Raw genomic sequence first — 18267 nt, forward strand, 5'->3', positions numbered from 1 at the left:
CAAAGTCTGAGTCATGCGCATAGCAAAAATGCACCCCAAAAAAAGAATGACTGCTAAAACGCAATAAGGCAGGTAACCAAAGGCATTCGGGGTGGATGATACTGCCAATCTGTTGCTGTTTGCAAAGAGCGTCATGCACTTTGAACTACGTAGAACCGTGACCTGGTTTATCACAAACAATGACGTCATATTGTTACCACAAGTACAGTAAGTGCTAATCAGTTTGAGTGACAACCGGATGTTGATGTGCTCTGCTAACATTAGGTTTATCACATATTATTTGGACTATCACATTTACATATCCACATCAACATAAACTACCCAAATATAAAGTTACTTATTGTATTCATGCATAGATAATATATGTAGATAATAATATTATTATTTTAAATTAAAAAACTTTCGTGAAAAGGATTTTGAATTTCACTTACATCTTTGTACTGTATTAATTAATTTTACTTATTTATTATTGAATAAATGATAACGTATTATTTCCTCTTAACAAATTGGTTCTTTAAAAAGCTGTCTCAATAAACATCTGTGAATCTGCAAGTAAAATTTCTTAAATATAAGATATAATTGTAAGGACATATGTATTTTTAAATTCATTTACTTCTCTTTGCTGTGATTTTCGAAAATTTATTATTACCGCCTGGAGCGCATATTTAAATTTCGGTCCTACTCCTAACAGCGCCGCAACACTGTTAACAAGCTCTTGCTCTGTTAACAAAACATATGTTTACAGCTGTTACGTTAACCAGTGAATGGCAACACTGTTGTGGGCGTAAATTGTTTGTGCTTTGTACGGCTTCAAAAGAAAAGAAAAAAAAGATAAACTAAACAAAATGCTGAAGCCCAAAGCGCTGACCCAAGCATTAAGTCAAGCAAACACCGGTGGCGTTGAGAACACACTGTAAGTTACCATCGCAGTTTCAAAATAAACAAAATATTAAATCTATTTACATCTGCAGTCTGTTAAGTCAAGAGGGTGCTCTGCTGGCCTATTCGGGCTATGGAGATAAGGATGCACGCATAACAGCGGCCATTGCCAGCAATATTTGGTCTGCCTATGAGAAGCATGGGCGCAACGCGTTCCGCGAGGATCGCCTGACATTCGTGTTGATTGACTGCGAATGCGGACATGTAGCCATAACACAGGTGATGATTATGACAATCCCACAAGTAAAGAATTTACTAATTTGATTTGTTTATAGGTGGCCAGCGTGCTGTTGTGTCTCTACGCCAAGGAGCACGTTGGTCTGGGCATGCTGAAGCAGAAAACGATGGCGCTGGCAGCGTACTTAGAGAGACCACTAAAGCAAATCTCTGCATCTTAAATGGAAGCCAGCATCAACTAATATATAATAAGTCTGTTTTATAGTTCATAAACATAATATGTAAATAAAGATAAAAGATAAGCCAACAAGCTTTTTTTGGATCGCAAATAAAAGAGAATGATTTATTTATGCAGCAGTTTGTGTTGTGTACAGTTATTTTGTATTGGTATTGGTAAAATTGGTTGCAGAACTTAATGCTAACTATTATTGATCTCCGATTGCTTAAAATACAAGATGCAGCTCCTCTTATTCGATGGCGTAGAGCTTCAAGGTGCGATCCATGCTGGTGGAGGCGAGATACTGCGCATGCTTGCCGAATCGTACTCCTGTGGCAAGTGCTGTGTGATCGTTGAATACCTTCAGGTCCTGCCACTGTTTGCACAAGTAAACCCTGCAAATGGAAACAATGGCAACAGAAATATTAATCGATGTTTCGAAATGTTTCTAAGCCTAGCAACAGCAGTAAACAAAGCGAATTTTCTGAGTTGTGAAAATGAAAAAGTTCAAGCGGAAAGTTTTTCGCAAATATGAAGGTAATTAAAAAGAAAATTCTGTGGAATTAAGTTAATCTTCTCGACTTTCAGATTATATACGACCACAGGATTATTTGGAGCCCAATGCACCGAAAAACGTTAATTTGTGTATCGACGATTTTAATGCGGTATGAAAATAAACATAAAATATTTTAGAAATTGTATAAAATAATGTCTCTTTCAGCGCGGCGAAGTTGCCAATCCTCGTGCTCCTTGTGTGGTGACCACCATCGATCCTGACTACATCAAGGATGCTGGTCTGCATCGTCTGGCAAGAAAGTTTCGCATGAAAACGTGAGAAAGGTTCTTTAAAACTTCACTCGAAATTAATTGCTATTCATTTACAGCGACATTTTGTTGCTTCGCGAGATTACGCGCAACAAATTCATGTGCTACTCCACGCAAGAGATGTTTCTGGATAGAAAACGAGAGATGGAATACCAGAATAAGTTGTATGACGATGCTCAGGAGTTCCACAAGTTTGCAGACGAATCGCTCATGAAAATGAAGGCCAACGAGTTTAAGAAAATGCTCGAGGCACAGGAGAAACTAAAGAAACTCAAAGAGAACAAAGTGGCGGAGGAACTTAACCAGGTGAAGCTGCAACATCAGCGCGTGCTGATGGAAGTCCAAGAAGTTTATGGGCGCTTTCAGTACTTGCTCAAGCTGATAAGCTACTTTGATGACACGGTGGAACAACAGTCGGAGCAATTGGATCCCAAGTTGATTATGCCCGAGCACATTGTCAACATGGAGATTAGTGAACGCCACCCAGCGGGCCTGGAGCAAGTACAGCAGGTTAAGGAATACATGGAGAAGGTGGTGAAACCGTATTTGGAGAAACGGAATCATTTGAATGCGGATATTTGGATCAAGGGCTACGAACGGAATCGCCTCAAGGTGTCCAACTATAACAAGCGTTTCACGCAGCTAGCCTTGCTCAATCATATTGTGGGCATGCTGCATGACAAGGCGGTAAGTAGAAGATATACCTAAAGGTTTACTCTATTACTTTAATTTTCCTCGACTGCAGGAGAAGACGGAGAAACGCAATGCGAATGCGATTGTATTCCTCAAGAAGCCAGATTTTCTGCAGGGACGAGTGGCTGCCCTGCAGCAGCGTGCCCACGAGTTGTTCAACGATTTTGAGCAGTCCTACTGCAAAGAGTAAGTTTACAGCTCAAGAAGTTATGAACATTTGTTAAAAACCCCTTTTGACTTCTCAGCAAGTTAAGCATCAAGCTTAACAGCATTGTGCCTGTTATTTTAAAGCAGCTACAGAACAAAGTGCAGCCAGAGCAAACAGTTCAGAAGAAGGAAGTTGTCAAAGCGCCGCCACAAAAGTCCTCAAAGCAATGGCGTACCCTTAAGGACATGCAAACGCCGGTAGTAACCGTCAACAAAGCCATCTACAAGGACGAACAAGATACTACGCTTGCCAAGTTGGAGAAAATACAATCTTACGCATTGGTAAGTTTTTAACATTGATTTCGCAAACAGCTTAAGTGCAGAAATTATGTATTCTATAGGATCTACTGGCAAAACTGGACACCATACCGCCATCTGAGCTACGCAGATTGGAGAAGACTGTGCGCGGTCGCATGGCCAAGCAGAAGGAAATGTCACGTCGTGCTCTTGTCAAACAGAATCGTCTGCACAACTGGATGGAACACTTCAAGAAGCATCATCGCTTGCAGCAGGCACAGCGCAACAAAAATAAGGTTTAAAATCGCTTAAGACATATGCCCAAATAATCTAAATATGCTATTTAAAACACTGATCATCTTGGATTATTATCAAAGTAATAAACTCACCTGACATCCGTGCCAGCTATGGCCAAATAGGTGCCGCTCTGGTCAAAGCAAAGATCCTTGACCTCATAACCATCGTCCAGCTGAATGGTCTTGAAGTTCTTCAGTTTGCGCAAATCCCACAATTTGACGCAGGCATCGTCAGCTGCTGTGGCCAGATAATAACCGTTCTCCGAGAATGAAATGGCCGAAATGGGGCCGGTGTGACCTGGGAAATTGGCCACATTGCTCTGCTCCTTAAGATCCCAGATCTTAACTTGGGAATCTACAGTGCCAGTGCCAAAGATCAAACCATCAGGATGGAATTGAGCTGTGGTCAAGCCCACCTCGGCAGTATCGATGACCTTGGTCAACAGACGTCCCGTGCGTATGTCTGAGAACGCCCAGTGCTTATCCGAAGACGTGGACAGCAAGTAGTCGCCAGTAGGATGCAGCGACAAACCGGTGACGGGTCCCTCGTGGCAACGCAACAATAGTTGCGTTTGCGATGTGGGCACATGCCAAATGCGTATGTTCATGTCGGGTGATCCGGTGATAACAGTATCCTCGTTGGGATGGTAGATGACCTTAGTGATCTTCTTGGTGTGACCCTTCAGTATGGCTACCACTTGTTCCGTATCCTTGTTGAATACCGTAGCATTCTTATCGTTGCCTCCCGTCAAAATTTTGCTGTGATCGGCGCTGTTGATGTCCAGTGCTAAGATACCCGGCACGGAAGCCGAGTGCAGGCCAGGATGCGAGGCGACCGTTACAAAGTTCTTTACTTGATCGGGCGTGATCAGTTCATCGGGTACAGTGCGACCGCGTTTCTTTCGCTCCTGTGTCAACACCGTTGCCTTGTCCTGCAACTTCTGTATGACATCGCCACTCATGCCGGCCTGCTCCATTTGATGGGCACCACCACTGCCCGCCTCGGCAGCCAACGCTGGCTCTGTGATCATCGACGGTGCACTCACAATACCAGCTTGCGGCTTGAGTGTTGCCAAAGCCTCCCGTGCTGCGGTAAGCTCCTTCTTCAGGCGGGCAATCACACGACAAGCAGCATCGTGCTGATACAGCGCATGTGACAGCTCTTGACGCGTGGTCTGTAGCTGCTGGCGCTGTGTAAACGAATGGATCATCAGAGCATCCCACTCGTCCTGCATTGTTTTCAGTGTCGCCGGTATGCTGGTGGCACTTGGCGGCTTTGGCTTCACGACTTGTGGTGTTTTAATCTCAATGAGCTCATCTTGCTTCAGTTCCTTGCCACTGATGGGATCGCAGCCGTTCTCTAAAATGTACTTTTCAATGACGCGTCTTTCGAAAACGGCGCCGGAATACGGCGACAGAACAGGCGCCTCGGGTACCTCGTTTGTAACTGAAAGCAATGAGGAAAAATTAGATAAAAGTGTCACTTTCAAGCGGATGTCACTTACGTGCACAAACCAAAGCCATCGCGAAATATTTGAAAACGTTGTTGATCTATTTAAATACGTTTATTAACTTTTTAATACACGTTTTCCAGGGAGAAACAAGCGCAAAAATTGTCGGTAAACGCTGCTTCTTTCGCAACTAACATTCACAACGAACACAAACGTTTACAGCCACACAATGATAAGTTATCGATAAGTCGCGTTGGTTGGCAACGCTATAGACAATCAGCTGGTGGTATTATTCAATTTACGCGTGCTGCTGGAAACACAAGTTAAAAACTGTATTATTTGTAATTTATTAAATTAAATATGTTAAGAAACTTGGTGCGTTGGCAAGCATGCAGAATTCTATTAAACAAATCAGCGGTAGCTCAAGTTGCCGCCGTACGTCACTTAAGTAATCCATTCAAACAAAATCCACATGAAAAAGCCGCTACGGAGGAGCCGGCAACCAGAATAAAGAAACCTGGAAATCCTTTTGCAAAAGCCACTGTTGCACAGGAACTGTCATTTAATGTGGAGGAGCCGGAAACCGTAATAGATAAACCGGTAAACCCTTTTGGAAAAGCCCCAGTTGCCCAAGAGCTACCGTCTAGTCAGCATGTATCGGAGACCAAAGAAGAGCGAGAGAAGCGGCTTAAGGTACTGCAGCTTGAGGTAGATATTGCATATCAAGAAGGACGCCGTGTGCCAGCTTTAGAGTTCTTCCAAGAGCATCACTGGGCACGTGTGCTGGAGCTGCCCACGAAGTCGGCGCGCAGCAAATACTATGCTTTCCTTTGGCAAATAGAGATGAAGAAAGAATCCAATCAGCGCAAGAAGGAGGAACGTGCAGTAGAAACCGAACGACGCGTTGCCGAGATTCGTAAAGAGCGGGCGGAGAACAATCACATCGTCTATGGCCTGGCACACACATCGATGTTTCTGCGTATCTACGACAGTACAATCAATCATTGGCAAAATAATCGCCTCACGCGTGCCATGCAATTCGCACCCAAGCTGGTGTTGGACTGCTCCTACGATCAGTACATGACCAATCGTGAGAGCTCGTATGCTGCCAAGCAGTTGATGCTGTGCTTTGCCGAGAATCGCATGAATGACGAACCCTTCGATTTGCACTATTGCAACTCCAATTTCGAAGGCAACTGCATGCAGATACTTCAGCGCTACATACCCACCATGCACAATCCCGAGTTTCCGATCAATGTGCACCGCGAATGCTTCACTGAACTGTTTCCCAAGAAGCAACTGGTCTACCTGACACCACATTGTCGCGAGGACCTCGTCAGCTACGATCCGGATGACATTTACATCGTAGGCGCCATGGTGGATACAGTGAACAACGAACCGCTGTCGCTGGCAAAGGCAAAACGTTTGGGGCTGCGCATGGCACGTTTGCCCTTGGATCGCTATTTGCAATGGGGTGCAGGATCGGGCAAGTCGCTGACGCTTAATCAAATGATCAGCATTATGTTGGATCTCAAGAAGACGGGCGACTGGGATACGGCTTTGCAGCACGTGCCACGCCGTAAAGTCGTTGACTACCACAACGAGCGAGAAGCGCTAAATAAGCGAGCTGGCAAATTCAATGTGCGCATCGATCATCTGCTCAAATCCGAAGGCGATCGAAGAACATCCACAGCATTTGCAGAGCCGCAGAAACTGCGACATCGCAAAGAGGGAATGGATTTTAAACTGGACAGCTGGGCGACAGGAAAAAGGAAAACGAAACAAAGTAGCTAGGTTGACTCTTTAAGTTAATAGTAATAAAGTTAAGTGTTGTTGAACTTAATTTAATCTTGACCTAAAGCGTCGTTGCATTCAGTCTCGACATCTCCTTCGTGAACTTCAATTTGCTGCTTAATTTGTATGTCTTCTGGCTGAGATTCTTCTATCTCCGTAATGTATAAGCCCAATTCATTGGCCTCTTCCTCATTGGTATCGTTATCTTCGTCGGAGAACTTATCTTCAGCATCGCCATCGCCGCCCAAAGTCTTCTTGTATTTTAAGAACATGTTCTTGGCATTGATGGCCTGATAATTGATACAAGGACGCAGACCCGCTTCCTTCAGAATATCCTTAACATTCGACTCGAATTTCTTGACCTGTTCTTTGCGCTCTACAGTCAACAGCTTCGTTTCCATGATAAACAATGCCTTCTCATGCAGAGCCCGGAAGAACTCTTTGCTCAGGAAGCTAAAATAATTGTGGGCCATAAACGCAATGTCAAAGTGATCATCCCAACGTGAGCAGCCTTTCTGCATGTCCAGGATGTCCATGGACGATACGAAGTGAATCTGCACATCAGGCACCGGAATCCAGGGCTTGTTATAGCTTTGTTGACTCTCGGTGACGTCGCTCTCGTTGTGCGAGAGCAGTGGCGTCATCAGCAGCTTTGTGGAGCCATAGCGTCTGGAGAGCGTTTTGTCGTGCTCATAGACGCTTTGGGTTTGCAACTCGTGAAACAGCTCCAGAAGATTACGTTCAGTTACGTCTGTGGCACGATAATCGTTCTCTCCGTGCACCGAGTTATGCATGCGCTCCTCGGAGCTGCGCAATCCAAAGCCACAGAATGGCCCTGTTTGGATGTCGCCCACATAGCCACGATTCACATAGTTGCGTCCATTGCGAACCAAGCCTGCCGCCAGAGTTTTGTTGGGCTTGCAATGCTCGTATTCGGGAAACACAAAAGCTACGCCAGTTTCGCGCCAATAGCGATACTCTTGGGAGCAGATCTGCTGCGCCTCGCGATCCTTGAGGCTCATGCTCAGATCCCAGTCAAAAGCGCCCTCGCGATGATCATAGCGTGGTCCGAGCAGAGCACGCACACGCTGCTCCCAAAAGCGTTGTATTTCAAAGACCTGTTCCTTAGGCTGCCAGAAGGTGAATGCTGTCTCCAGGCCATCCCGTTCCTTGTACTTTAGTGCGTCGATATTCAGAATGGGTGCGACATTTTGACGCACATCCTCGCAGCAGATTACGCGCAGCAGTGTGCGCGCCTTGGCGGCCATGTAATGATGCGAGCTGGGACGCAGCAGAGAGTTGCCATAGATGTCCATGAAGAGATGCGCCTTGCAGACGAGACTAAAGGATTCGGGTGGCTCCAGTGCCAATCCAAGCAGTAACATGTTTCTGGCCATAATCTCAGCACAGCCATCAAGCAAATAGAAATTGAGCTTCGGCTTGCAGCCATGGGTGTAACGCTTGGCCAATGTTCTGATGACATGCCTGGGATCGGCGCCGCCACAAATGAGAATATTCAATGCAGCCGGCTGCTCTTCAGCATCAGCCTTGGCATCATCCGGGAGCTTAAAGGCTTTAATGTACTCCTGGTATAAATCAAGAGCAGAGCTGAGACCCCAAAACATTTTTGCTTTGACTGAAAAGTGAACTTGCTTTGACTTCAAATTGAACACAATTCTGTTTGGATTTAATTTTTTTCGTATTTCTTTTTGTAGTTGCTGCTCTGTTTATTTGATTGGCGTCAGTTGCCTGGACGACTAGCTTCAGTGACTGTATTAAGCTGTCGCTTGGTAACAAAGTTCTGACAGCCTGCTTTGCATACTCGTATCTACTCACTGTCCTTATCCGCTCTCTCTTTCCATTATTTGTTTGGATTGCATTTATTGCAAGCATTTGAGAGCGCTGCTCATAGCTCGTGGCGGAAATTGGTTTACGATATCAGTTCGCCTGCAGTGCATCCAACACTCACATACACACACACACTCGCATACAAAGGGAGAACAGACGCAGTCACTTGGTCCCGTGGTGCTTCGAGGATGATATACATACTTAAAGATGCTGACCTAGCATAATCGTAATGCATTATTCAGTGCTTTCTCGTTGCTTGCTTTTAGCTGATTGCCACTGCGTCGCGACCGTGGCACGGTTCCTGCGAGGATTACCACAGCTTGAAGTCTGATTATAGCACAAAATTCGAGCCAAAAATATTCAGCTATTTGCTATAATCACAGATAATATCCAACTCATTATGATTGCCAAAGATAACAATAACTTAACTACTCAGCATAAATTCTCAGATATGAAAATGCTATCTCATTTTCTATGCTCTAAGTGAAGTCGTCAATAATGAGTTTTAAAGATTATTTGTTTAATGTATTCAAAATTTAATAAATTGCCTATTTAACTAATAACAATTATTTTAATTGCTTCAAATTTATAAATTAAAAAATTTAATTTGCTATACCTAAATAATATAATTTTTCCAATTTGAATTTTAGTTAATGTGCAACTCAATTCCATTAATTCTACAGTTGCCGTAAACTATATAATATAAATAACTTAAATGTCAAAACTAACAAAACTAACAACTTCGAAGTTTCGTATATGGTTTTTATTTATGGGGTATTTGCTAAGCCAACACTCTCAACTAGATTACGCATACTTATTCTTCCCAGCCAAACGGACGTTTCTAATGCGTTTTCCGCAAAAAAGTGCTTTGGCAACAAGACCAAAAAAATGAAATGAATGGAAATTATGCATGTGATGGTGGCGCCGGAATGCGGAAAGCGGGGAAAAACGATAAAAATCGTTTACTGCTCTCCCTCTTCCTGGGCGCTGTGGTTCCACATTCCCCCTGAACTTGAGTGGCTTACTTAATCTTCATCCACAGTTTGCTAGTGTATATAGTTTGCTCGCAGTTTCTTTCTTTCAAGTTAACTTTCGCTTGACAAAGCCGAAAACTTCTTAATACATACTTATTGTTGGCTAAAGTCTCTTCACTTCAGACCAAAGCATTTCAATCCGGGCCAGCTGAAAACTTTGACAACACAGCACAGCAAGCAGGTTGTCTTAATTGCGCGCATGTGTGTGTGTGTGCGTGTGTGCGTCTTCTTTGTTGGCTCGTTAGACGTTGCGTATACGCGATATCGCATCACACAACGCTTAACGACCAATATTATACTGTCGTTTCTGCGCAATTACGCTCTCAACTTTGTTGTTGAAAGCGCAGCGCTTCTAAGTGCAGCTTTAGTGCATCTAATGCTAAATCCGAGCACGAGCAAAAGCATATTCAGCCAAATTATGTGATATGATTATGCGGGTAAGCTTGAGCATGGATTTTGGCACGTCGCGTGTTCGATTAGTCTGTGTGACAATGCTATACACTTGTGCTTCATTTGGCTGTGGTTCAATAAATACGAGCACAAAGTAATCCTAATGTCCTTCACTCGCACTCGCTGTCTGCAATTCATCAACTCGTCAGTTTTCAATGAGTTTTTTGCTCTCTGCCCTGCTGCTTTCGACAAGTGGCATGCGGTTGCTGCTGAAAACAAAAGTAATTAGAGACGACGAGAGGCCTGTGGCAAAAACGAAATGGCCAAAAGAATGCCAGACTATGGCAGCCAAAAAAAAAAAAGAAAAAGGTTTAGGCAAGGCTTTGCGGTTGCCACGATTTATATTGTATACAAATTCGAATGGAATTTAAAAAATTACAAGGCTATGCCAGGCATCCCAAGCTGTTTGGTTATTTAAATATTGGTCGGCTCTGAAACGTTTACTCAATTACTTAGGGCATAGACATGCCATTATTGTAAGCATGAACGTTTGCCTCAGAGGTCATCATAACAATTGAAGTATACGCGTCACATGCGACTTTGTTTCGGTCAAACAAAAGTTTGAATAACAATCGATATTTCGAGTATTTATTTGTACGAGGCGTAATGATTTTTTTCCCTTTATTATGTGTGTGTTTGGGTGGGTGTGTATATGTTTATATTTTGTATGCTGCTGTAACAGGCCCCTATCGAATAAGGGCTTGTAGTCATCTGCTCAATGTCATTTCATCCAGCGCCGGGAGGCTAACCCACATTTGGGGCTCAGGTTGCCAGCTTATGTCCTCCCTCTCTGTCACCGCACCGCACCGCCCCGCCCCGCCCCGCATACACAACCCCTTGGCCGCCTTTTTCCACTGCCCCTCTGGCACTCCCACTCTTTTTGTCATTTGTTCAGTGTTATCAACGGGATTCATTGTCAATGTTTTCCGCAAACTTTTCTCATTAGACAGAGCAAACAAAATGGCTGAGTCTGCGGTTTGTTGGCTGCTGATGTGGACCAGTTTGTTAGCTGTTGGCATTTGTTTGGCATTCCCCGACTAAATGGTGTCATAATGGCTATCGCGACAGCCGGAACAGCATTACCACCACACTGGAATTGCATAATTAAATGCTGTCGATCAAAGTGCAGCAAATTAATTGTTTTGTTTCATTTGTTACATTTACATTTGCAATTAATTTATGTATGGTATAAATTAAGCGTTAGACATTTGTTCTTCTATCCATCCATCCATTATGTATTCAATTTCAATATTCGAATTCAATTTACTTAATGCTAAGTATTTTGATTTGAATCATTGCTCTGTGAGTCATGCTGTTGCATTTGATTTATGATGGCCCTCAGAAGTATGCAATGCTTTTTCGATTGCCAGCTAGTAGAATTATTTAAATATCAGCCTAAAAGCAGGCAACATTTATTCCAGAAGATTTACATTTTATTTAAATGAATCCTTCTATGGAGCTTTAAGTGATGTTATGTAGGTCATGCATATTTACCTTTTGTTTTTAACTTACTTAGCATTTTCTCTGGCATGTGGCATCATTAGATGATGCGTGTGTGTGTGTGTTGGTTGACTTAAGTGGTTGCAGTAAAAGACGAGAGATGTTTTGCTGTTTTCCAGTAAAGTTTAGTTTAATTTTGTAATAGACATAGACAGTTGTGTTCGTGTTAGTGTACGTGTGTGGGTGTTCTGTGTGTGTGTGTGTGTTCTATTTGTAGTTATTTTAGCACATGCATGTGCTGAGGTTCATTGGGTCAAGAGTTCAACGACCATTGAACTGCCACCGGTGCACATGCTAAATACCCGAAATTATCTGCCAGCATTTATACATTTTCTCCTACGTTACATAAATTTGAGGACATACAATAGGGCAAATGGTGTTCTACTACTCGGTATTGTCTACATGGCTATGCAGCGTGTCCTATGGGGGCCTTAGATTAGAGGTTAAACAAGTTCACATGTTGCATGCATAGAAATATGTGTAGAAATATCGCTTTCTGTCAATATTTATTTCATTTTTGTTTTGCTCCTTTTTTTTTTTGGTTTTTTGTCTATCTTTTATTTTGTTTTGTTTTTTTTTTTTGTTCTAGACAAGAACTTCTGATTGTCAGATAGTTATTGAAGTTATCTAAGGTGCGTACAGAAACGAAAATAGAACTTAATTTAGTGTGCTTTGAACAGAAGATAAGTTAAACAATTTGAAAGCTTTGCTGAGGATATGGATATGTGATTAAACAAGTTCGCAAGATATACACACTTAATATTTACAATGCCGAAAACGAAATGCAATTAAACTGTGCGTCAATTGTTTTTTGTTTTAAATTGTTTTTTTTCTTTAAGATTTCACTTTTGTTGGATAAAACATTATGTATAAATTTATACTTTGGATACTATTCAGCATATGTGGCATTTCAGTGTGGCAAATACAGTTTTATTTGTTTGTATTTATTTACTTTGTTTTTGTTTAATGATTTTTTTAAGCATAGTTACGCTTTTAACCCCTTCAAGTTTGTGGTTGTAATTTATTTGTTTTTTTGTTTTTTTTTTTTTTTGTATTTTTTCAACGCTTCTACATACTAAAAATGTTTTTACTCGTATATTATCAACAACATTTAGCTCAAGTTTTCTCTTTTTGGTTTTGTATTGTTTGTAAGTACATACATAAAACGTTCTACAACATTAAAATGTCAAAATGGCTCTCTTACAATGCTAGATTCTACAAAGTCTGAGACGGTGGTTTTTGCTTTTAGAGACTACAGACTACAGGGAAAGGGATCTAATAAAGGGTTGCGGGAGACCTAATAAGTAGAAACAATAGTTGAGTTTAACTCGAGTATATGCCAAGTGCGAGCATCCTTCAATCGTTCAATCAAAAATCACTCTCTAAACCCGAATCTTTCTCTTACTTGCCAGTCAGAAAGTATAAATTCAATCAAGTTCATAGATCACTGAGGGAGAGTGTGTGAAAATTGAAGCAAGTTGCTCATAATTATTGCTTACCATTTAAAACATTTACTTATTTGACTAGATTAATTAACGATTTCTTTTAGGTTGTCGGCTTGCCAGAGAACAGTTTGCCTTACAGCTTATCCTTTGTGGTATCCTCCTCCTCCTGTAGCGAAATGATCTGTGTGTTCGTGCATGGGAAGATTACAAAATTCATTAAGCATACATTCATCATTTAACAAATATTTGATATAAAAAAAGAGTTGGAGAGAAGCAAATTGTTTGATTTGCTAAAGCTAAAAGCATGCCCAGTATGCTTAGTATATGGACTACAGAATGGCATACTCAACTAATTGAAACTAAATAAATGATTTGTATTGTTAAATATTATTATTATTATTGTTGTTGTTTTTGTTTTCAGTTGCAAGTGAGAAATGTGAATGGAATCGATTCCATTTGAGGCAAATCATATGCTAGAAGCAATGTGATTAGAACTAGACTATGTTTCAGCTCTATAGATATACATATGCTATGTGTTATTAGGATATTTCAGTTACTTACTTGAACAATTCCGACATTATCTTCTCTTCCATGTGCGAGGACGACAACTAAGTACAATCTAATATATGCTTATATTGTTTTGCATTATGTTCAGTGTAGATAATTATTTATTTCATTGCGCTTTATGCGGCCCACTTTTATATAAGTTGAGTATTCAATAAGTAGATATATATATTTTGTAGAGCTCTCAAAAATTATTCAGCACTTGCAGTGAGGTAATGCTTGTAAGTACGAAAGGTAATGCGGATAATGTGTATCGAGTACAAGTTTTTTTTTTTTTTTGGAGCTTAGAAAAACTCGTCGAAGTCGTCTAGAAAGCACACAAAATGTTCAAAAATTAAGTCAGCTGTAGAAAGTGTTTCGCATTTAATATTCGGGAGGTGCTCAAAACTTCAGTCTAATGAAGTTAATTCCTTTACACTCACAATTAGATTAAGTACGAGATTTCAAGTGCTGGGAATATTTGCAAGACTTGTTTTCCATGCCAACTAGTGAAACTAATAAAGTACGAATAATTTTCTAGGTTTTTAGTTGTTGTTGTTCTTATTGCTGTTTGTTGTTTGTTGTTCTTGTGGTGGTTTTTGGAAGGCAGAAAAGTCACAAACTTTCGATTTTAATCGTAGTTTTAACTAACGTGGGAAATGGTAGTTGGTAGAAATGTTGTTGATTTGATTACTTTAACTACGCTGGCTTTTAATTATATTTATTTGCAGCTGTTGATGTTGTTGTTGCAGTTGCTGTTGTTGCTTATTTTTACTGATGCAATGAGTTGCGGGAACTGGCGCTGGCTGATTTTTGGTGGTGCGTGGTTTTTTATTTGGTGGTTTTTTTGATGGCGTTGGATCGTTGTTTTGTTATATTTGTTAACCGAAACGAAAAAATGGAATTTCATTTCATTTTGGCATTTTTGTAGATTGCCAAAACAGACACACACACACACTGACACACTCAAACATCAAAATATGTGATGTTGTTGCGAAGAGCAACGAAAAAAAATGAGAAAACTTGAACAAACTCTCAAATTTTTATATACACATCGAGATAGTGACAGAGAAAGTGAGAATGTGTATGCTTTTGTGTGTGTGTAGTATATATATATTTAGAGAGAGAGAGAGAAAGACAGAGCAATAGAAAGGACGCAAAAAACTTTTGATTTGAATCAATGAATCAAAGTGTTACTTAAGTAGATCGACATAAAGCATGATATAAAGTACAGTAACATTTACATATGGTACAAAACTTTTCAATTTTCTTTTCTCTTTTTTTATCGTTTTTGATTGCTTTTCCGCAAGTTCGTAACAGGGCGCAGGGCTGAGGGCTAGGGAGGTGAGAGGGGGTGTTAACATGATAGTCGAGAGAATTGCAAAACATGCCAAGAACAGAACAACTGCAGAACTGGAGTACGAAAGAAACTCGCCGCTTACCTCGACCTCGTCGTATGTTCCAAACTGTAAATCACACACACACACGCACACACATGTTCACTCACACACACACATAGAGAGAGAGATAGAGGGAACATGCACAGATTGCAATTGCAACACATTTATTGATTGCGCTTAATTCATTTAAATGGCTCGTTTAAATTGATTAAACTGATACGCAGCCGATGTGCAGCAGCTGCTAGCTGCAAATTTGTTGTTTTCATTTATTTTCATTTCCAATTTGATATCAATTTGTTACTGTTGTTGTTGCTGTTTCCGTTTCGTTTCGTTTGATCGAGTTAATCGTGCTGAAATTTTTATTGATGGCAATTTATGGCGTTCATGTGAAATAATTTGCAGCATACTTTTCAGCGCTCGCCATTTTTTATTTCCCTTAAACGCCATTTAATGGAACTGATGCGAAATAGGGAAATGGAACACGCTTCATTGGAATGAAACAAAAGAAAAATGCAATACACTATGCTACACACTTACCTGCAAACGTTTTGGGACCAAGAAAAAACAATTCTACTCATACATACGCATACAAAAAATAAGAAGAAATTTACACAAAAATATTTGCAGACTTTATTATGAAAATAAATTAAAACTAGCTAAGTTGCAAAAAGACTACGGCTACAAAAAGGTGCTAAGAAGGAAGAAGTTGGTATTTTCGATTTTAGAATTTGTTTCATTTTTTTCTGTATAGTAAACAAAAGTTGTGTAGAGCAGTGTGTGTGTGTGTGTGTGTGTGTGGGAAAGAGTTTGCCAAGAGAGTAAAAGAGTTGTGTAGCAGTTCGTGTAGTTCGTGATTCGAATTGTTGTCAGTTATCAGTTTTCACTGCGTTACGCAATCATTGCAACCCGCAGTTGGCGGCTCTGCGGGTTGCGTTGCAGACGTGGCACGTGTCTTTGTCTTTGACTTGGACTTCGACTTGCCACGGAAGAGCGTCCAATGGCAGCCCATGAAGCCGCAGCTCGCGTCACGTTTGCCACTCGGACTACAACTGGCACTGGGCGTGGCACTCTCGATGGCAATGTGACCCAGCGAAGCCTGTATGCTTTGGGGATGCAACACGAGATCGGTGCGCACACGTTGCACATGCCGACTGTCGTAGTTCTCCACCAGTATGATGGGCGTGGCACGTGCACGATCTGGCACATTGACACGGAAATGCGGCTGCAACGATTGACAATTGCGCTGGCGTCGACTGCGCCACAGATGCGGCTTCAGGCTCGACCAGTGGAAGAGTTGTCGCAGCGTCACCGGACGCTCTGCCTGAAGGAGATCGCGCACCAAGTCGGGAGCATCGCGATTGCCAAGCTGGCCAAGATTGCTGCTCGAATTGGGTGCGCTGTTGTTGTTGTCCGTTGTGTTGTTGTTGTCGTTGCTGTTGCTGTTCAGGTTTTTGTTGCTGTGATTGTTGCTGTTGTTCTGGCTGTTGTTGTGGCTGTTGTTGTGCGGGGGTGTGTTCACATAGAATTTGGTTCGGGTGCGTGTGCGGGTGCGGGAGACACGCAAACTACTCGTCTTCCATGCATCGTGCAGAGTGCGGATGCCGGGCAAGCGTGCGAGCAGATGGATGTGGTCGTAGGAGGCTGACAACATACCTGCACGCTCATCCTGATACTCATCGTCATCAGAGGACTCTAACCGGTCCTCCACCAGCGACGTCTGGCGCGAAAGACCCTTTTGATTTGTTGTTGTCGATTGTCGTCGTTGTGGTTGTTGATGTTGATGTTGTTGTTGTGGTTTCAAGTTTCAAGTTGCAAGTTGCAAGTTACAAGTTGTGTAAGCGTACAGAGATGAAGCCAATTAAAGTCAAACATAAGAGTGGAAAATCAAATGGGAAAGAAAACAAATCAAATACAGAAAAGAAATCATGAGAACGCGCTCTACAAAAAGCAAACTCGTGCTTTGGCTCGTGTCTTGCCATCGCCATCGCTATCGCCATTGACACGACACGCACACATCCCTAGGACTACATTACAGTTTCTAGCATAGGCAGCAAGTGGACAGAAAGAGGCGTGGCCCGCCCGGACGTGCGTCGTGGCAGCCTTGTACTTACCGCATTGTGACGTCGTCTCGGCGGCGAACGTTTGTTCCACAACGCCTCCAATTGATCAAAGTGCTGGGATTGTGCCAGCGCCGCCTGCTCCGGTCCAAGATTGGCCTGCGAGGCGCCCGTCTTCGTTTCGGCTATCTTGGAGATCTCCTCCATGCTGGCCGAGACACTGAAGCGTCGCTTCAGGCGCTCATCCACCTGGGCCATCATCACCGATGAGGTCAAGTGACCGTACTTCTTCTGCCAGGTGTACGTGTCCAGGGAGACTTCCTTCTTGAGCAGCCGCTTCATCTGACGCTTGGGGCCCTGCGGTCGCAAGTCTGTCGAGAGAGCCGAGAGAGTTTATCAAAGATTATTCACTAGCCTAAGGGGGACAGCTGCTTACCCTCGACATCTTTGCTGGGACCCGAGTAGGTGGGCAGCTTCACGTACTGGGCTGGCGTATTGTGCAGACAGATGACGGGCAGATTGTAGCTGTCGACGAGCTGGACGAGCACACGTGACACCTCCAAGCTGATGTCAAAGTGGGTGAAGGGCACGTGCATCTGCAGCGAGGTCAAAGCCAGACCACGCTTCGTTTCCCACACAATGAGCGTCTTGTCATCGCTGCCAGAAACAGCCGTGGAGCCTGTAAGGAATGGAGAGAGAAATGGGATTAGTAATATCCTTATGTTATTAACTAGAACCCCCTTTGTTAGAAATATTGGAAAGTAAACTTTAATTGCTTTCGTATTTCATATTACAAAACGTTAATTAGTCTTTTTCTACTTAAACATATTATTTTAAATAAAGAGCATGTAAACAACTTAATATAAGATTTGTAAAAGGAAAAGTATTGTGAAAGGCTCGAAAGAATTTTGTATTAAATTGTAATGTGTGATAATATGAAAATTGCATTAAATAAAATATAGCTAAGGACTATAAATTTATTATTACTCTAATCATAATAAACTTAAGACGCAAATGTTGTAATGTAATATTTGTTTAAGGAAAAAATATTGATTGAATATCGATGGAATTATATTTTAAATTGTACCACTAAGTAAATTATACGATGAATTAAATGGAACTAAAAACTATTAAGAATTTCTTCATATATCATA

General features: G+C 41.9%; 6 protein-coding genes across 12 annotated transcripts in view; 3 read left to right on the forward strand and 3 right to left on the reverse strand.

Moving 5' to 3' along the window:
- Positions 1-751: 751 nt before the first annotated feature.
- On the forward strand, positions 752-1459 carry LOC117572719 (ragulator complex protein LAMTOR2 homolog). Its single transcript, XM_034255781.2, has 3 exons — positions 752-913; positions 972-1158; positions 1215-1459. Exons 1-3 carry the CDS (start codon positions 846-848, stop codon positions 1335-1337), a joined length of 378 nt encoding a protein of 125 aa, XP_034111672.1. The 5' UTR covers positions 752-845; the 3' UTR covers positions 1338-1459.
- Positions 1429-5245, reverse strand: LOC117572716 (pre-mRNA-processing factor 19). Its single transcript, XM_034255779.2, has 3 exons — positions 5097-5245; positions 3685-5038; positions 1429-1728 (listed from the first exon to the last, which is right to left on the reverse strand). The coding sequence occupies exons 1-3, from the start codon at positions 5113-5115 to the stop codon at positions 1584-1586; spliced, it is 1518 nt and encodes a 505-aa protein (XP_034111670.1). The 5' UTR covers positions 5116-5245; the 3' UTR covers positions 1429-1583.
- On the forward strand, positions 1831-3639 carry LOC117572720 (uncharacterized). Its single transcript, XM_034255782.2, has 7 exons — positions 1831-1870; positions 1922-1998; positions 2055-2164; positions 2218-2845; positions 2904-3037; positions 3097-3340; positions 3400-3639. Exons 1-7 carry the CDS (start codon positions 1831-1833, stop codon positions 3595-3597), a joined length of 1431 nt encoding a protein of 476 aa, XP_034111673.1. The 3' UTR covers positions 3598-3639.
- Positions 5246-5309: 64 nt separating the features above from the next.
- LOC117572717 (mitochondrial ribonuclease P protein 1 homolog) lies at positions 5310-6890 on the forward strand. Its single transcript, XM_034255780.2, has one exon. It carries the CDS (start codon positions 5403-5405, stop codon positions 6834-6836), a length of 1434 nt encoding a protein of 477 aa, XP_034111671.1. The 5' UTR covers positions 5310-5402; the 3' UTR covers positions 6837-6890.
- On the reverse strand, positions 6833-8589 carry LOC117572715 (dynein axonemal assembly factor 3 homolog). Its single transcript, XM_034255778.2, has one exon. It carries the CDS (start codon positions 8459-8461, stop codon positions 6887-6889), a length of 1575 nt encoding a protein of 524 aa, XP_034111669.1. The 5' UTR covers positions 8462-8589; the 3' UTR covers positions 6833-6886.
- A 3608-nt stretch (positions 8590-12197) lies between these two features.
- LOC117567959 (protein qui-1) overlaps positions 12198-18267 on the reverse strand; it is a 48788-nt gene continuing 42718 nt past the window's right edge. The window contains exons 16-20 of one of the 7 annotated variants that reach the window (XR_007954793.1): positions 17550-17792; positions 17168-17484; positions 16710-16788; positions 13168-13294; positions 12198-13115 (exon numbers count right to left, since the gene is read on the reverse strand). Coding sequence is in view for 3 of the 7 variants with exons in the window: in XM_034248261.2 (XP_034104152.1) it covers positions 15937-16788; positions 17168-17484; positions 17550-17792 (1412 nt within the window). In the remaining 4 variants the exon portion in view is untranslated. Of the gene's footprint in view, positions 13295-13674; positions 14463-15485; positions 16789-17167; positions 17485-17549; positions 17793-18267 lie in introns of those variants that run through there. The other 6 variants (XR_004572098.2, XR_007954794.1, XR_004572099.2 and 3 more) reach the window with 6 other exon arrangements.

Source organism: Drosophila albomicans, chromosome 3, assembly GCF_009650485.2.
Source record: "Drosophila albomicans strain 15112-1751.03 chromosome 3, ASM965048v2, whole genome shotgun sequence".
Lineage (NCBI taxonomy): Eukaryota > Metazoa > Arthropoda > Insecta > Diptera > Drosophilidae > Drosophila > Drosophila albomicans.

Excerpts from the sequence above, each read along its gene's own strand:
- LOC117572719 (XM_034255781.2), top strand. The coding sequence starts at position 846 with ATGCTGAAGCCCAAAGCGCTGACCCAAGCATTAAGTCAAGCAAACACC. Across the intron at positions 914-971 it reads GGTGGCGTTGAGAACACACT|TCTGTTAAGTCAAGAGGGTG; the intron begins GTAAGTTACCAT and ends TTACATCTGCAG. Across the intron at positions 1,159-1,214 it reads GACATGTAGCCATAACACAG|GTGGCCAGCGTGCTGTTGTG; the intron begins GTGATGATTATG and ends ATTTGTTTATAG.
- LOC117572720 (XM_034255782.2), top strand. The coding sequence starts at position 1,831 with ATGAAAAAGTTCAAGCGGAAAGTTTTTCGCAAATATGAAG. Across the intron at positions 1,871-1,921 it reads AGTTTTTCGCAAATATGAAG|ATTATATACGACCACAGGAT; the intron begins GTAATTAAAAAG and ends CTCGACTTTCAG. Across the intron at positions 2,165-2,217 it reads AGAAAGTTTCGCATGAAAAC|CGACATTTTGTTGCTTCGCG; the intron begins GTGAGAAAGGTT and ends ATTCATTTACAG.
- LOC117572716 (XM_034255779.2), bottom strand. Across the intron at positions 1,729-3,684 it reads ATAGCTGGCACGGATGTCAG|GGTTTACTTGTGCAAACAGT; the intron begins GTGAGTTTATTA and ends TTCCATTTGCAG.
- LOC117572717 (XM_034255780.2), top strand. The coding sequence starts at position 5,403 with ATGTTAAGAAACTTGGTGCGTTGGCAAGCATGCAGAATTCTATTAAAC.
- LOC117572715 (XM_034255778.2), bottom strand. The coding sequence starts at position 8,461 with ATGTTTTGGGGTCTCAGCTCTGCTCTTGATTTATACCAGGAGTACATT.